General features: G+C 39.8%; 1 protein-coding gene across 2 annotated transcripts in view; it reads left to right on the forward strand.

The window, feature by feature from the left end:
* GOLIM4 (golgi integral membrane protein 4) overlaps nucleotides 1–13,997 on the forward strand; it is an 84,121-nt gene that overhangs the window by 40,291 nt on the left and 29,833 nt on the right. For both annotated transcript variants that reach the window (XM_075268712.1, XM_075268713.1), the window contains exons 2-6: nucleotides 3,829–3,903; nucleotides 5,619–5,668; nucleotides 7,963–8,016; nucleotides 8,591–8,741; nucleotides 9,506–9,588. In XM_075268712.1, coding sequence (XP_075124813.1) covers nucleotides 3,829–3,903; nucleotides 5,619–5,668; nucleotides 7,963–8,016; nucleotides 8,591–8,741; nucleotides 9,506–9,588 — 413 coding nt within the window. The remainder of the gene's footprint in view (nucleotides 1–3,828; nucleotides 3,904–5,618; nucleotides 5,669–7,962; nucleotides 8,017–8,590; nucleotides 8,742–9,505; nucleotides 9,589–13,997) is intronic.

Consider the following 13,997-nt stretch of genomic DNA (forward strand, 5'->3'; position numbering starts at 1 on the left):
GGCTTAGCTAAAAATGACTTTTCCCAATGATAGAGCCTCTTCATTAAAGTATAAGTATATATAATATATATGCAGTTAGTGCTTATTCACACAAGTGGTACAGAGCAACGTTTTGGCCGTTTACATATGGGCTTCATCAGGCTCTACAAAAAATACAAAATGCAACACGGTGAGCCAACAAGACATACGGTTTAAATAACAGAGGATGCAAGTCTAAGGTCATTGGCAGACTGGAGAGGACGATTAGGGCGGTAGACAGTGAGGAGGGAGCCGCAGAGCTATGGATGGATTTGTGGGTGGGTGGGATAATTTTGTATTGTATTCTGTGAAGGATGGGCAAGCAGTGCAGTGATTGACACAAGGTAGAGGGATCTATGTCCCAGTTTGACAGAAAGATGAGTCTTGTGGCTGCATTCAGGACAGATTGTAGAGGGAAGAGAATTAGAAGAGAATTGCAATAGTCAAGACGAGAGAGAATCAGAGTGACAATGAGGGTTTTTGATGTTTCCACAGTGAAAAAAATATTGAATTCTACGGATGTTTTGAGATGCAGGTGACAAGAGTGTCCAAGTATCTGAATATGTAGGGTGAAGGTGAGAACCAAGTCAAATATAACCCCCAGACAGTTGGCATGCTGCTTTAGTGTTCTAGTAAGAACACAGACAGTAATTGAGATATCAAAGCTAAGTTGTTTAGTATATGGAGGAAACACAAGAAGTTTTTGAAAGATTGTGGTTCAGATAAAGAGAAGACATGATGTTAGAGACAGCAGAGAGACAGTCATTGGTGTTCTATAGTAGTGCAGGCGTGATGTCACGGGATGAGGATAGCTGGTTGTCATCAGCATAAAGATGATAATAAAAGCAACATCTGCTCGTGGTTTGTCCAATAGGGGCTGAGTAGAGAGAGAAGAGAGGGCTTAGGATCAAGCTTTGAGGAACTCCAACAGCAAGAGGAAGAGGAGAAGAAATCACACCAGAGAATGTTAAACTAAATGAGCAGTCAGAAAGATTGAAAACTAAGACAGAGTGGTGTCCTGAAGCTAATGGAGTGGAACATAGTGAGGAGGAGTTGTTGGTCTACAGTGTCAAATTCTGTTGAGAGATCCAGACGAATAAGAGGTGAATAGTTCCTTTTAGATTTAGTTGTCTGGAGATCATTGAAGACTTTTGTAAGGGGTGTTTCCGTAGATTAGTGCATGGAAACCTGATTGTAAGGGGTCCAGAAGAGCAGAAGAGAATTAGCAGATAAGAATAGAAAAGACACTCAAATAATTGTTGCATCTTCCTATGCTATTCCTTGCTTTCTTAACACTGCTAGGTTGTAGATAAGAGGCTCCTGTTGCACAGAGTGAGACAATCCTACTTATCCCCTACCTGCTCCATAGAGGTCTATGTGTGAGGCTGAATAAGAAGATGAATATAATGTAGAAAAGCAGTCAGATTGAAGATAAGGAGCAGAAGAAAACCTTAAGTGCTGAAGGAAATAGAAATCCTTAATAAGATGTATTTCAAAGTTTCTTACAGTCCTATGAAAAAGTTTGGGCACCCCTATTAATCTTAATCATTTTTTGTTCTAAATATTTTGGTGTTTGCAACAGCCATTTCAGTTTGATATATCTAATAACTGATGGACACAGTAATATTTCAGGATTGAAATGAGGTTTATTGTACTAACAGAAAATGCGCAATATGCATTAAACCAAAATTTGACCGATGCAAAAGTATGGGCACCCTTATCATTTTATTGATTTGAATTCCCCTAACTACTTTTTACTGACTTACTGAAGCACAAAATTGGTTTTGTAACCTCAGTGAGCTTTGAACTTCATAGCCAGATGTATCCAATCATAAGAAAAGGTATTTAAGGTGGCCAATTGCAAGTTGATCTCCTATTTGAATCTCCTCTGAAGAGTGGCATCATGGGCTACTCAAAACAACTCTCAAATGATCTGAAAACAAAGATTGTTCAACATAGTTGTTCAGGGGAAGGATACAAAAAGTTGTCTCAGAGATTTAACCTGTCAGTTTCCACTGTGAGGAACATAGTAAGGAAATGGAAGACCACAGGGACAGTTCTTGTTAAGCCCAGAAGTGGCAGGCCAAGAAAAATATCAGAAAGGCAGAGAAGAAGAATGGTGAGAACAGTCAAGGACAATCCACAGACCACCTCCAAAGAGCTGCAGCATCATCTTGCTGCAGATGGTGTCACTGTGCATCGGTCAACTATACAGCGCACTTTGCACAAATAGAAGCTGTATGGGAGAGTGATGAGAAAGAAGCCGTTTCTGCACGTACGCCACAAATAGAGTTGCCTGAGGTATGAAAAAGCACATTTGGACAAGGCAGCTTCATTTTGGAAACAAAAATTGAGTTGTTTGGTTATAAAAAAAGGCATTATGCATGGCGTCCAAAAAGAAACAGCATTCCAAGAAAAACACATGCTACCCACTGTAAAATTTGGTGGAGGTTCCATCATGCTTTGGGGCTGTGTGGCCAATGCCGGCATCGGGAATCTTGTTAAAGTTGAGAGTCGCATGGATTCCACTCAGTATCAGCAGATTCTTGAGAATAATGTTCAAGAATCAGTGACGAAGTTGAAGTTACGCCGGGGATGGATATTTCAGCAAGACAATGATCCAAAACACCGCTCCAAATCCTCAGGCATTCATGCAGAGGAACAATTACAATGTTCTGGAATGGCCATCCCAGTCCCCAGACCTGAATATCATTGAACATCTGTGGGATGATTTGAAGCGGGCTGTCCATGCTCGGCGACCATCTAACTTAACTGAACTTGAATTGTTTGTCCAAAATACCTTTATCCAGGATCCAGGAACTGATTAAAAGCTACAGGAAGCGACTAGAGGCTGTTATCTTTGCAAAAGGAGGATCTACTAAATATTAATGTCACTTTTCTGTTGAGGTGCCCATACTTTTGCACCGGTCAAATTTTGGTTTAATGCATATTGCACATTTTCTGTTAGTACAATAAACCTCATTTCAATCCTGAAATATTACTGTGTCCATCAGTTATTAGATATATCAAACTGAAATGGCTGTTATAAACACCAAAATATTTAGAACTAAAAATGATTAAGATTAATAGGGGTGCCCAAACTTTTTCATAGGACTGTATATCTAAAATCACTATTTGGTTATGAAATTTTTTTATAACTGAAGGTACGCTTTATATGCAGGAGCTCATAGCTATGGTATGAGTATGATCGAATCTTTGATCCACATACAGTTAGCATTTGTCAGAATAACATTGCCCTGTTTACACTTTGTGACATGCTACCAACAATCTGTCGCCATAGATTTTGCATTAAAGATATGATAATCCAACAAGAAAGCTCATTTGTTGGGAAATCTTTTGCACAATTACACAGGTAAATTGTCAGGAACAGTTTCTCCAAGGAATTGTAATACCCAATAATTGGCCTGATAATTGGGTGTGTAGAGCATTTACATATGGTGCTCGATGTGCAGTGATGTGAGGAATACTGACCTCAGCTTCACTGCACACAGTGCACATACGTCAGAGTCTCCAAGTGGTCTTATCTCAGTGGGTCCCAACCCTCTTCAATCTTTGATTCCTATAGATACTTACAACAGTGGGCAGTACGTTAGAGAAGTTTGGGACCCTAATGTCCAGCTGTATAACTGCATGCTGGTGCTTTAGTGGCCCCAGACCGTCGAATAGGTTCCCTTTAAGTCATTCCAGCCTAAATGAAGCGGTGAACTGTACTTGCAAGACTGTGGTATAAAACTCAAGAAGTTCAATGTTGTTTTTTTTTTTTTTTTTTTTTTTTTTTTTATCTTTCAGTGGTGTATGAACATCGCTCAAGACTGGAAAAATCTTTACAAAAAGAAAGACTTGAACTTAAGAAAGCTAGAGAAGGTAAAATCATACCATATTAGAGTGTTGTTTGGTCTGAGGTCCCATTCACATCTGCGTTCAGGTTTCTGTTCGGGGCGTCTGCTTGGGGACCTTCTCGAATGGAAACCATTAAAAAGTGGTTACCAGGGAAACCCGTGAACCTCATAGACTATATTGGGGTCCATGTGGTTTCCGCACGAAACATACGGAGAGAAAAATTCTACTTGCAGGACTTTTCTCTCCATATGTTTCATGGACCTCATTATAGTCTATGGGGTCTGTGTGGTTTCTTCGGTAACCACTTTTTTAATGCGTATAGGTTTCCATTCGTGGAGTCCCCAAGTGGATTGCCTGAATGGAAACCCGACTGCAGATATGAATGGGGCCTTATCTTGGTGCCGTATATATTATTTTTACTTAACTTAGTATATCCTCTGCAGTAGTACTAGATTGGATTGAATTGGCATTTGTATCATTAATAATTTTGCCTCGGGCAGAGCTCACTGGCCATGGCTACTAGACTTACATTGAGCCTGTCCATAGCAGGGACTGTGGCGGCCGGTCCTGAGATTTTTTCTGTGGAGTAATACCCATGTACATATACTTATATACTTAGGCCTGGAGTTATATCTAGGTACATTTGTATGCTGACTTCAGCAAATGTTAATTTGTTACCCGTGGAGGAACACTTTAAATTCCAGGGACAGTATAAGAAGATTTCACAAATCATCCATCTAAACATTTTGCTTTGGTCAGCTATGTGTTCTAGATGGAGACGACGCAGGCACAGAAGTCATGCAGACTTATCTCTACATTTTCTATGTAAATGAAGAATCTCAGGCAATTAATTATTTAGTTTCTGACCAATAAACTGTGAAATTGCATTTTGTCTTATCAGCTGAATGAATGTGAATGTTATTTGTATTGTCACATGACTGAATTTTTGCAAAGTACAACAAAACTAAAGTAACTATTGAGACACCATTTCTTCTAGCTTTTGTTAGTCACTACCATCTTTTTGAGGTGAGTGACTTAGATTTTCAATTGACTTGCTGCAGAAAATCCATATATACCTTACTGCTGCCATCTAGTGATGGAAATTATTATGACATGTTCAGTGTGGCCTAATGACTGCTCTCTTCCCCACTGTCCAATGTTGTGATATGATGTATAGTTTCCGTAAATGTGTTGTATGTGCATTATCTCAAACGTTGATTTGTCAAATGTCACATGTCACATGTACTAAAAAATTTGTCCAGGGTATCGATCACAATAAAATATCATCAGGGCCTGATATATGCCTGCTAAACATCATCACTGCAGCCATATAAAGAAAGATGGCAGAGTGGCAGACTTGCATAATGAGAGAATTAAAGTTAGTATCGGTTCTTTAGTTATTTTATCACATTTCCTCTGTTTGGACACATTTTTTATTATCTTGAAGCACCACTTTATTGGTCAGCAACCACCATTGTGACCACTATGCTTTATTAGAGGACATCTGGAAGGGGGTAGGTACTTTTTCACAGAATTGTACTGTGTAGGATCTTTTGTATTTTATGTGAACTCCTTAAATAATGTTACAATGTAAAAAGCAATAGAGAAGATATAAGAAATACTGTATTTGAGCATAAATATGTTTTTTTTTCTCCAAAAGCTACTGATATCAGCAGTAAAACTTATTTCAAATTACTCCGTAAGTATTCTGAAAATATCTTTGGATGTTTTTTTTCTAGATCATCTTGTATATAAGCTAGAAGCACAAGAAACACTGAATAAGGGAAGGGTAAGTTCTGCAGGAAAGCAAAGGTTAATTTTGTTATGAGAGCAATGTGTATGTATTGTAACTGTAGTGTCACTATTGATACATGGTCACTTCTCTGTCTGTTGATGGTATGGAGTAACCAAATGCTTTCAGGAAACTGCTTTCATGGCAGTTGATGTGTTCATGAGTGTACAGTATTTAGCCATGTGTGTCAAAACTATGCTTTCAAATGTAGAAGCGTTAATAGCTTGTTTTTTGAATGAATAAAAGAATAATCTAAATTAAATCAATATTTGGTGTGACCGTTCTTAGGAGAAGTAGTTTTGGAAGTGATGATATGGCCCCCACAGAGCCTTGATATCAATTTCATTCAGTCTGTCTGGGATTACATAAAGAGACAGAAGGATTTGAGGAATCCTTTATCCTCAGAAGATCTGTGCTTGGCTCTCCAAGATGTTTGGGACAACCTCCCTGCCGAGTACCTTCAAAAACTGTGAGCAAGTGTACCTAGAAGAACTGATGCTGTTTTAAAGTTAAACAGTGGTCACACCAAATATTGATTTAATTTAGATTTTGTCTTCTTTTATTCACTTATTTTTGTTAGTTATAAAAAAATGAACTGTTAACGGAGCACTTCAAGGAGTCTGAGTACACTTGGTTCCTTCAGTGTATCTCAGGGACTAGGTACTAGATTTTAGTCACGTCAGAGCCAACCCAGAAATTCTAGATATGGCACCCTGGAAGAAGTAGTTGTACCCTGACTCCCTGGAAAACCCCTTTAACACATCTATTTTTGAACGCATCTTACTGTGCTGCATTTTTTACATGCGTGTCTAAAACATTTACACAGTACTGTATGGTGGCAAAGAGGAAAGGGTAATGACCGTGACTATGGTTGAGCGATCGGGATCAGAAAAGATCGGATTCCGATCTTTTTAGGTGGGATCGAGGTCTGAGGTTATTTCCCACAATGCTTTGCTACTGGCCAAGCATTGTGGGAAAAGCTAACAATATTAGTTAGGTCCCCTATGAGTAAATGGATGCAGCCGGCACACAGCCTGTGCCGACGTCCGGCCGCTTAACCCCCTGCGCACCAGCTGCATCCATTCATTCTAATGGGAGACTAGCTAACATCTCTAGTAGCTAACACTTACCTACACAGAAGTGCTGCTGCTGGTCCAGTTCCCACTGTTCTCGCTACTCTTCTCGCCTCGCTGCCCCCGCCTCCCAGGTTACAGACTTAGGAAGAAGGAGGGGCTTGTAGCTTAGGAGAGTGTGGGTGGGTACTGGGAGGGGAGCACTCACGTCTCCCCGCCCTGTACCCGCCGACACACTCCTAAGCCACAAGCCCTGCCTTCTTCCTAGGTCTGTAACACTAACCTGGGAGGCGAGGGTAGCGAGGCGAGAAGAGCAGCGAGAACAGTGGGAACTGGACCAGCGGCAGCGCTTCTGTGCAGATAAGTGGACACCAGGGGGGACAAAGTAGCCAGAGGATTTTACTACACAGCGTGGAGTCTAACAAAGCGTTCAATTTTTAGACTCCATGCTGTGTAGTGAATAGGATCGTTTTTAAAGTCTGATCTTTGGTTATTAAAAAAATCCCATTGACTTGTATTGGCATCGGGTTCGAATGGAAAATGATCGGAAATCAGATTTTAAAAACGATCCTGAAATCTCAAGATCGACTCAACCCTAACCATGACTTATTCCTCTTTTTGTCATTGAAAAACGTATCCACTTGGCTTAGATCATTATGGATATTTATGGATAAGTAGATGTTGGTTAAATGATCCAAACAGTACAGACAGTTGAATAGATATTTGTCAGTGTAGTGGTGCATTTCAAGGAGGAACAACAGAGGTACGGCACAAGGTAGGGGAGGAAAGATACTCTAAGATAATTGTTTCCTGGGTACAGAAGTATTTAGTACTACAAAGCAGTTATGAGAAATGTCCTGTCATCTTTACAGAATGTCCACACAGCAGAGAAATACTGTAGAAAGTTTACAGTTTTGCATCTCCACAGTGACAACCCCCACACCACATGGTGCTGTTTTATTGCTAAATTCATTGCAGAAGTGTTGCAGCTCTTCGTCCTGTATTGCAATAGGTTCCTGTGGCAAAAATTGATCGGCACTGATCCTCTGCCCAGTCAAGTTTTGTGCAGATTCAGATATTTTAAAATCTCATCCGTTTTTCTGCTAATGTAACTGCTGTGGAACTTCCTTAACTTGTGTAAAAAATAAAATATATCAATTTTTTGTGCTTGTGTTACCTACGAAAATATTAATAAGAACATCTGCTTTATTTTTACAGCAAGATTCTAATACCAGATATAATGCACTCAGCGTACAGCACCAAATGTTAAAGGTATGTTCCACATTATAGACCTATTTGTAACCTTAGACTATGTTCACATTGTATTCCTGAATTCTGTTTGGCATTGGCGCTTGAAAAGCCCCTGAGATATACTCAGAATATATTCATAGGTCCCCTTTGACAGATGCCACAATACAGTCCCTTTTGGAATCCATCAGGCCAGTATACATTGGTATACTTTTTAAAAACTGTTCAAGCATGGTTGTCTTTTCTATGCAGACATATCATGCAATAAAAATTATACTGTGCAATATGTATTTTTCTTTATAGAGCCTATGTTTATACAGTGACATATTTCAGAAGGATACATTAGGCAATCCTCTGACAGAAGGCGCTAACATTATGTCAGTAGAGCCAAAGTGCAGTTTTGAAAGCTCTTTATACTTTTACATATTGATGTAAGAGCGTTGACGGCGGCACCCTTTAGACACCAATACAGCGGTATTATTTCAGCGCTATATATCACAGTATTCTAGGCAACAGATATTAGCTAATATGCACCAACTGAACTGATCATACTGTATGTGTATTTCTTTCTTTCTTTACAATTTTGTCTTTTTTGAAGAGTCAACATGAGGAATTAAGGCGGCAGCACAGTGAGCTACAGACAGAACACCAGAAACTTGGGGAAGATCTGACGAAAACCTTCAGTGATCACAAAGAAAAATATCTACGATTGCAGCAAGATAAGGAACAAGAGGTGTCGAAGCTTAAAGGTTAGTGATGACAAAGGGACCTTATGTATTTCTTGTCTCACATTAAGTCTTGTTCCATATTCCAGATATACGCTAGATGATTATACACTCTCCAGCCCATTTCACTTATTATTATTATTATTATTATTATTATTATTATTCTTGGGTTCCCTATTGTGGTGCATACATTGCAAAAGGTCGGACAAGTCCTTTACATTAGAATTGAGCAATTTTGAATACACAATATACTACCTGTCCACTTTTCATATATATATATATATATATATATATACATTTACTGCACTGGCTGACTGTACAGCTTACTTAATAGTATAGCACAAATATAATAGCTTTCCTTTACTGCACAAAGAAACTGTGCTGACATTTTATATAAATTATTCTTCAAAGATCTATTTATAATGAAAGATTTAGTGATTTCTTCGGTTTGCTGCTTATTATTTCAGGATTTAGGGAACAGTCTTGGTTATAAAATAGATGGAGGCAACCTGTTGCTTTACAGATATCCCTAGTATAGTCTTACTAGCTGGCAGTGGAAATGCCTTTCAGGTCTGTAATAAAACCCCTTGTGGGCAGATACTGTACATGGTTACTTCCTGTAGTTATGTAACAGACATCTTTGTATCTATCATATAAATTAAAGATAAACATCTCAAGGGGCGTCACTTAAACATTGAGTTAGTGCAGGAAGGGGAGAGGATGAGGGGAGAGCCTTCCCTACATGTAGTGGATACAAACATTTACTGAATATATGCTTTATATGGCAGAAAACATCTATAACCTGAAAGAAGAGAACAAGCAGCTGAGGAAAGCCCACCAAGATGTCCACACCCAGTTACAAGATGTTAAGGTAAGAGTTAAGAAAGGCAGCTTATACAGAAGTATGTATTACTAATAAATCTTGTACTGTATAATGAGCATTACTGTGAACCTGTACTCTACACTACCCAACATATTCACATTAAAGCAGATAAAAATTAGATTAAAAAAAAACCTATCTACAATATCTGTAAATATATTTTTGGCATTATGTAAGTAAGTGAAATAAATAAACCTATCCAGCTTTGTGCGGCGCACAGAACAGCCAGGCAGAATCCTGTGTTAAAGTAAATTTCTGGTTTTAGTTGATGGTGTTCACCCACCAAGAAAGAATTGGGAATTCCCTGTAAATTATGAGAATCTGATCGTTCCGACTCTTGAAACCCCATGTGAATGTAACAACAGATGCACTGCTGCACCATTCATATCAATGTAAATGGCACAGGACAGTGCTTAGATGTATCTGGAAGTCCTATAGAAATTAATGGAGTGCAGCGCAGTCGTATGGACACCTCTCGGTTCAGACAAATATATTGTATTGGTTGTCAAGCTATCTTAGATAAAAATGAGATAAAAAGTTTACAACTGTTGAATATATTTTGTATTTACGTATCTCATTGTCATATAGATATTAGTTTGCTGGTAGTAATTGAGAACAATCCTAGATGGTCAGCTCATACATACCTAGTCTTGCTCCAAGCTGAGAAGTGGATGCAGTTGTGAGCTGAATCCTCTGAAACTCTGGCCACTGCATTTTAGCAAACTATCTATGGATTTGGCTCACAGAGCATTGCCTAGACTAGTACAGTCGTATCATCTCAGCTGAGAGCAGGACTTGTACAGTCAATAAATCTAAGAGCCTATTCATATTATGATTTGATCATCAGTTTAAACTTGTCTGTTTTGCCAATACAAAAAGTGATGCCAAAAACGGATGGAAACTGATGACCATCCGCTTACATAGAGTCAATATTAAATAAAAATGGATCAGTTTCCGTTTGTTCTTTTGTGGGACTAAAAAAGTGTGCTTTGTCCTACGAGGGCTCATTCACATCTGCGCCCGGTCTCCATTCTGTAGGTTTCCGTTTCCTGCACAAAACAAAGGCAGGAGATGGAAACCTGCAGGACTCTTTCATACTCATTAATTTTATGCTCTCCGCCGCGAAACCGGTTTTTGTAAATCGGACACAGAGTCGGACATGCAGTACTCTGTGTCTGGTTTAAAAAAAAACAGTTTTGCGGCGGAGAGCATAAAACGCTCACCACTGCTCACGGCCGGACCCGATCTGACAGGTTTCATTCTTCTGCATGCAGAAGACGGAACCTAGTGTGAACCTAGCGTCATTGTTCTGATAGTAAGCAATCCGTTTTTATTTAACATTGACTCTGTAAATGGATGGTCATCAGTTTCCACCTGTTTTCATCCATTTTTTTGATCATTTTTTTTTTTTGTCACTGCAATACTGATAAGTTAAACTGATGATCAATACTTGATGTGAATGGACCCCTAGTTGGCTAAAACTGGAGAACACCTGTAACACATTCAAAATAAGTCTGTCCGTCAGCTACCTTTTCTTCTTATCTGCATTGCTATTATTAACCATCACCAGAATATAGAGGGTTTGCTTTTTGACTGCTTGACTTTCAAATGTGTAATCCAGAGAACCTGTAGTCTAAGGACTCATGGGTCATCTGTTACTATGGTAGCTTGTGCAATTGCCATAGAGGCTATCATTATCCAATAATAATTGACAGCATTGACAAAGTAAAATGTTAGATCTCAGTTTAGTTCTGCAGATATTGATATTCATTAGCCTTTACATCTAATCCATATCCTAAAATTAGCCAATTATTGTAATATGTATGGAACACACAATATTGTAGATATTATACATTGGGTATAATTCAGTATTTTCAGCACACGGTGGTCTTTCCTTCACCACTATAACTTGTTACTGCTGATCTGCAGCTAGTATGATGGGCTGAAGATCGCTCCAGTCAGCCTGGATATGTTACTGGTTAAGGAGGACCTGTCAGCTCTCCTTTACTTTAGAAAATAATAATATTCCCCATTAAATAATAATTCTCAAATCTACTTTCTGCCATGTATTCTTCCTGGCACTTGGTGAATACTCTGACAGCTGGGTGTTACCATTCTCCTGATGTTGGCAGGGTCTACTAGTATCATAACTGGGTGTAGGCCAGGAAATCCAGCAATATATGGACTGGATTTTCTGTGCTAAATTCCCATTTGTGCTTGGAGCCTTAAACGGTTCACCAACAAGGGTTGGGAAATTATAATCTAAATCATAATCCCCATTAATTAAACATTTTACCTGTGTTACAATTAGAAAGGGATTTTTAGGACACTGCCCTTTTTACATGCCACACCCCCTTATTTATATATTACGTCATTCTTCTGAATTTTGGTTAGGGTTATTCGCATATCTGTAATCCTCATTAGATAGCATACAGGTAGTGACATATCCTGTAGCCTAAATCAGTGTGAGACAGGATGGCATGGGTGCAAAACAACTGAAATCATTGATGTGAGCAGTTTCACAATGAGCTGACTTTCCATTTAGGTTATTTTGCAATTAATTGCCCAGTCCTACTTACCTGCATAAGGGCATTAATACATCCCAAACGTTGACATGGTACCCATATATGGTTGCATATATGAACACCTGAAGAAGCTCCTGTCCTCTCTATAGTCATTTACAACTTCCTTCAGCTCTTCCTGACTTTTATATGTAAGGATTTGCTTTATCTGTATTAGTTCTCTGCTTACATTTCTCTAATCTTTATTTTATATTATTATAGGCTAACATTTTGGCTTCAGAAGTAGTTACTAGTAGAGATGAGCGAACAGTGTTCTATCGAACACATGTTCGATCGGATATCAGGGTGTTCGCCATGTTCGAATCGAATCGAACACCGCGTGGTAAAGTGCGCCAAAATTCGATTCCCCTCCCACCTTCCCTGGCGCCTTTTTTTCACCAATAACAGCGCAGGGGAGGTGGGACAGGAACTACGACACCGGGGGCATTGAAAAAAATTGGAAAAAGTCATTGGCTGCCGAAATCAGGTGACCTCCATTTTAGACGAATAGTGGATTTCAAATCCGGGTCATATGAGAATGTGAACTTTGTGACTATGAGACAGGGATAGCTGTACAGGCAGGGATAGCTAGGGATAACCTTTATTTAGGGGGGAATGTTATTAAAAATAACTTTTTGGGGCTCTATCGGGTGTGTAATTGTGATTTTTGTGAGATAAACTTTTTCCCATAGGGATGCATTGGCCAGCGCTGATTGGCCAGAGTACGGAACTCGACCAATCAGCGCTGGCTCTGCTGGAGGAGGCGGAGTCTAAGATCGCTCCACACCAGTCTCCATTCAGGTCCGACCTTAGACTCCGCCTCCTCCAGCAGAGCCAGCGCTGATTGGCCGAATTCCGTACTCTGGCCAATCAGCACTGGCTAATGCATTGTATTGGCGTGATGAAGCAGTGCTGAATGTGTGTGCTTAGCACACACATTCAGCTCTACTTCATCGGGCTAATAGAATGCATTGGCCAATCAGCGCTGGCCAATGCATTCTATTAGCGTGAACTGAGTTTGCACAGGGGTTCTAGTGCACCCTCGGCTCTGCTACATCAGATTGCTACATCTGATGTAGCAGTGCCGAGTGTGCATCAGATGTGTAGTTGAGCAAAACTGACTCAGCACTGCTAAGTCTCTGCATTCGCATAGGAATGCATTGGCCAGCCTTCGGCCAATCAGCGCTGGCTCTGCCGGAGGAGGCGGAGTCTAAGGTCGGACCTGAATGGAGACTGGTTTGGAGCGATCTTAGACTCCGCCTCCTCCAGCAGAGCCAGCGCTGATTGGTCGAGTTCCGTACTCTGGCCAATCAGCACTGGCCAATGCATTTCTATGGGGAAAAGTTAGCTTGCGAAAATCGCAAACTGACAGGGATTTCCATGAAATAAAGTGACTTTTATGCCCCCAGACATGCTTCCCCTGCTGTCCCAGTGTCATTCCAGGGTGTTGGTATCATTTCCTGGGGTGTCATAGTGGACTTGGTGACCCTCCAGACACGAATTTGGGTTTCCCCCTTAACGAGTTTATGTTCCCCATAGGCTATAATGGGGTTCGAAACCCATTCGAACACTCGAACAGTGAGCGGCTGTTCGAATCGAATTTCGAACCTCGAACATTTTAGTGTTCGCTCATCTCTAGTTACTAGTTTTTCCATAGATTTCTGATGTCAAGTTACAATATATTTAATTTACAGTGGTCATTCTAATATCAGGGTTTGTTCGTCTCTTTTTTTTTTCTTTTTTCATATTGTTTAATAAGGTTGCTCAAAAGGCCATAAACATAAAAAAGACTTTACTGTCCCCTCCTCAGCCCACATTTCCCGCAGCAGTCAGTTCAGT

This window comes from Leptodactylus fuscus, chromosome 3 (assembly GCF_031893055.1).
Source record: "Leptodactylus fuscus isolate aLepFus1 chromosome 3, aLepFus1.hap2, whole genome shotgun sequence".
NCBI lineage: Eukaryota > Metazoa > Chordata > Amphibia > Anura > Leptodactylidae > Leptodactylus > Leptodactylus fuscus.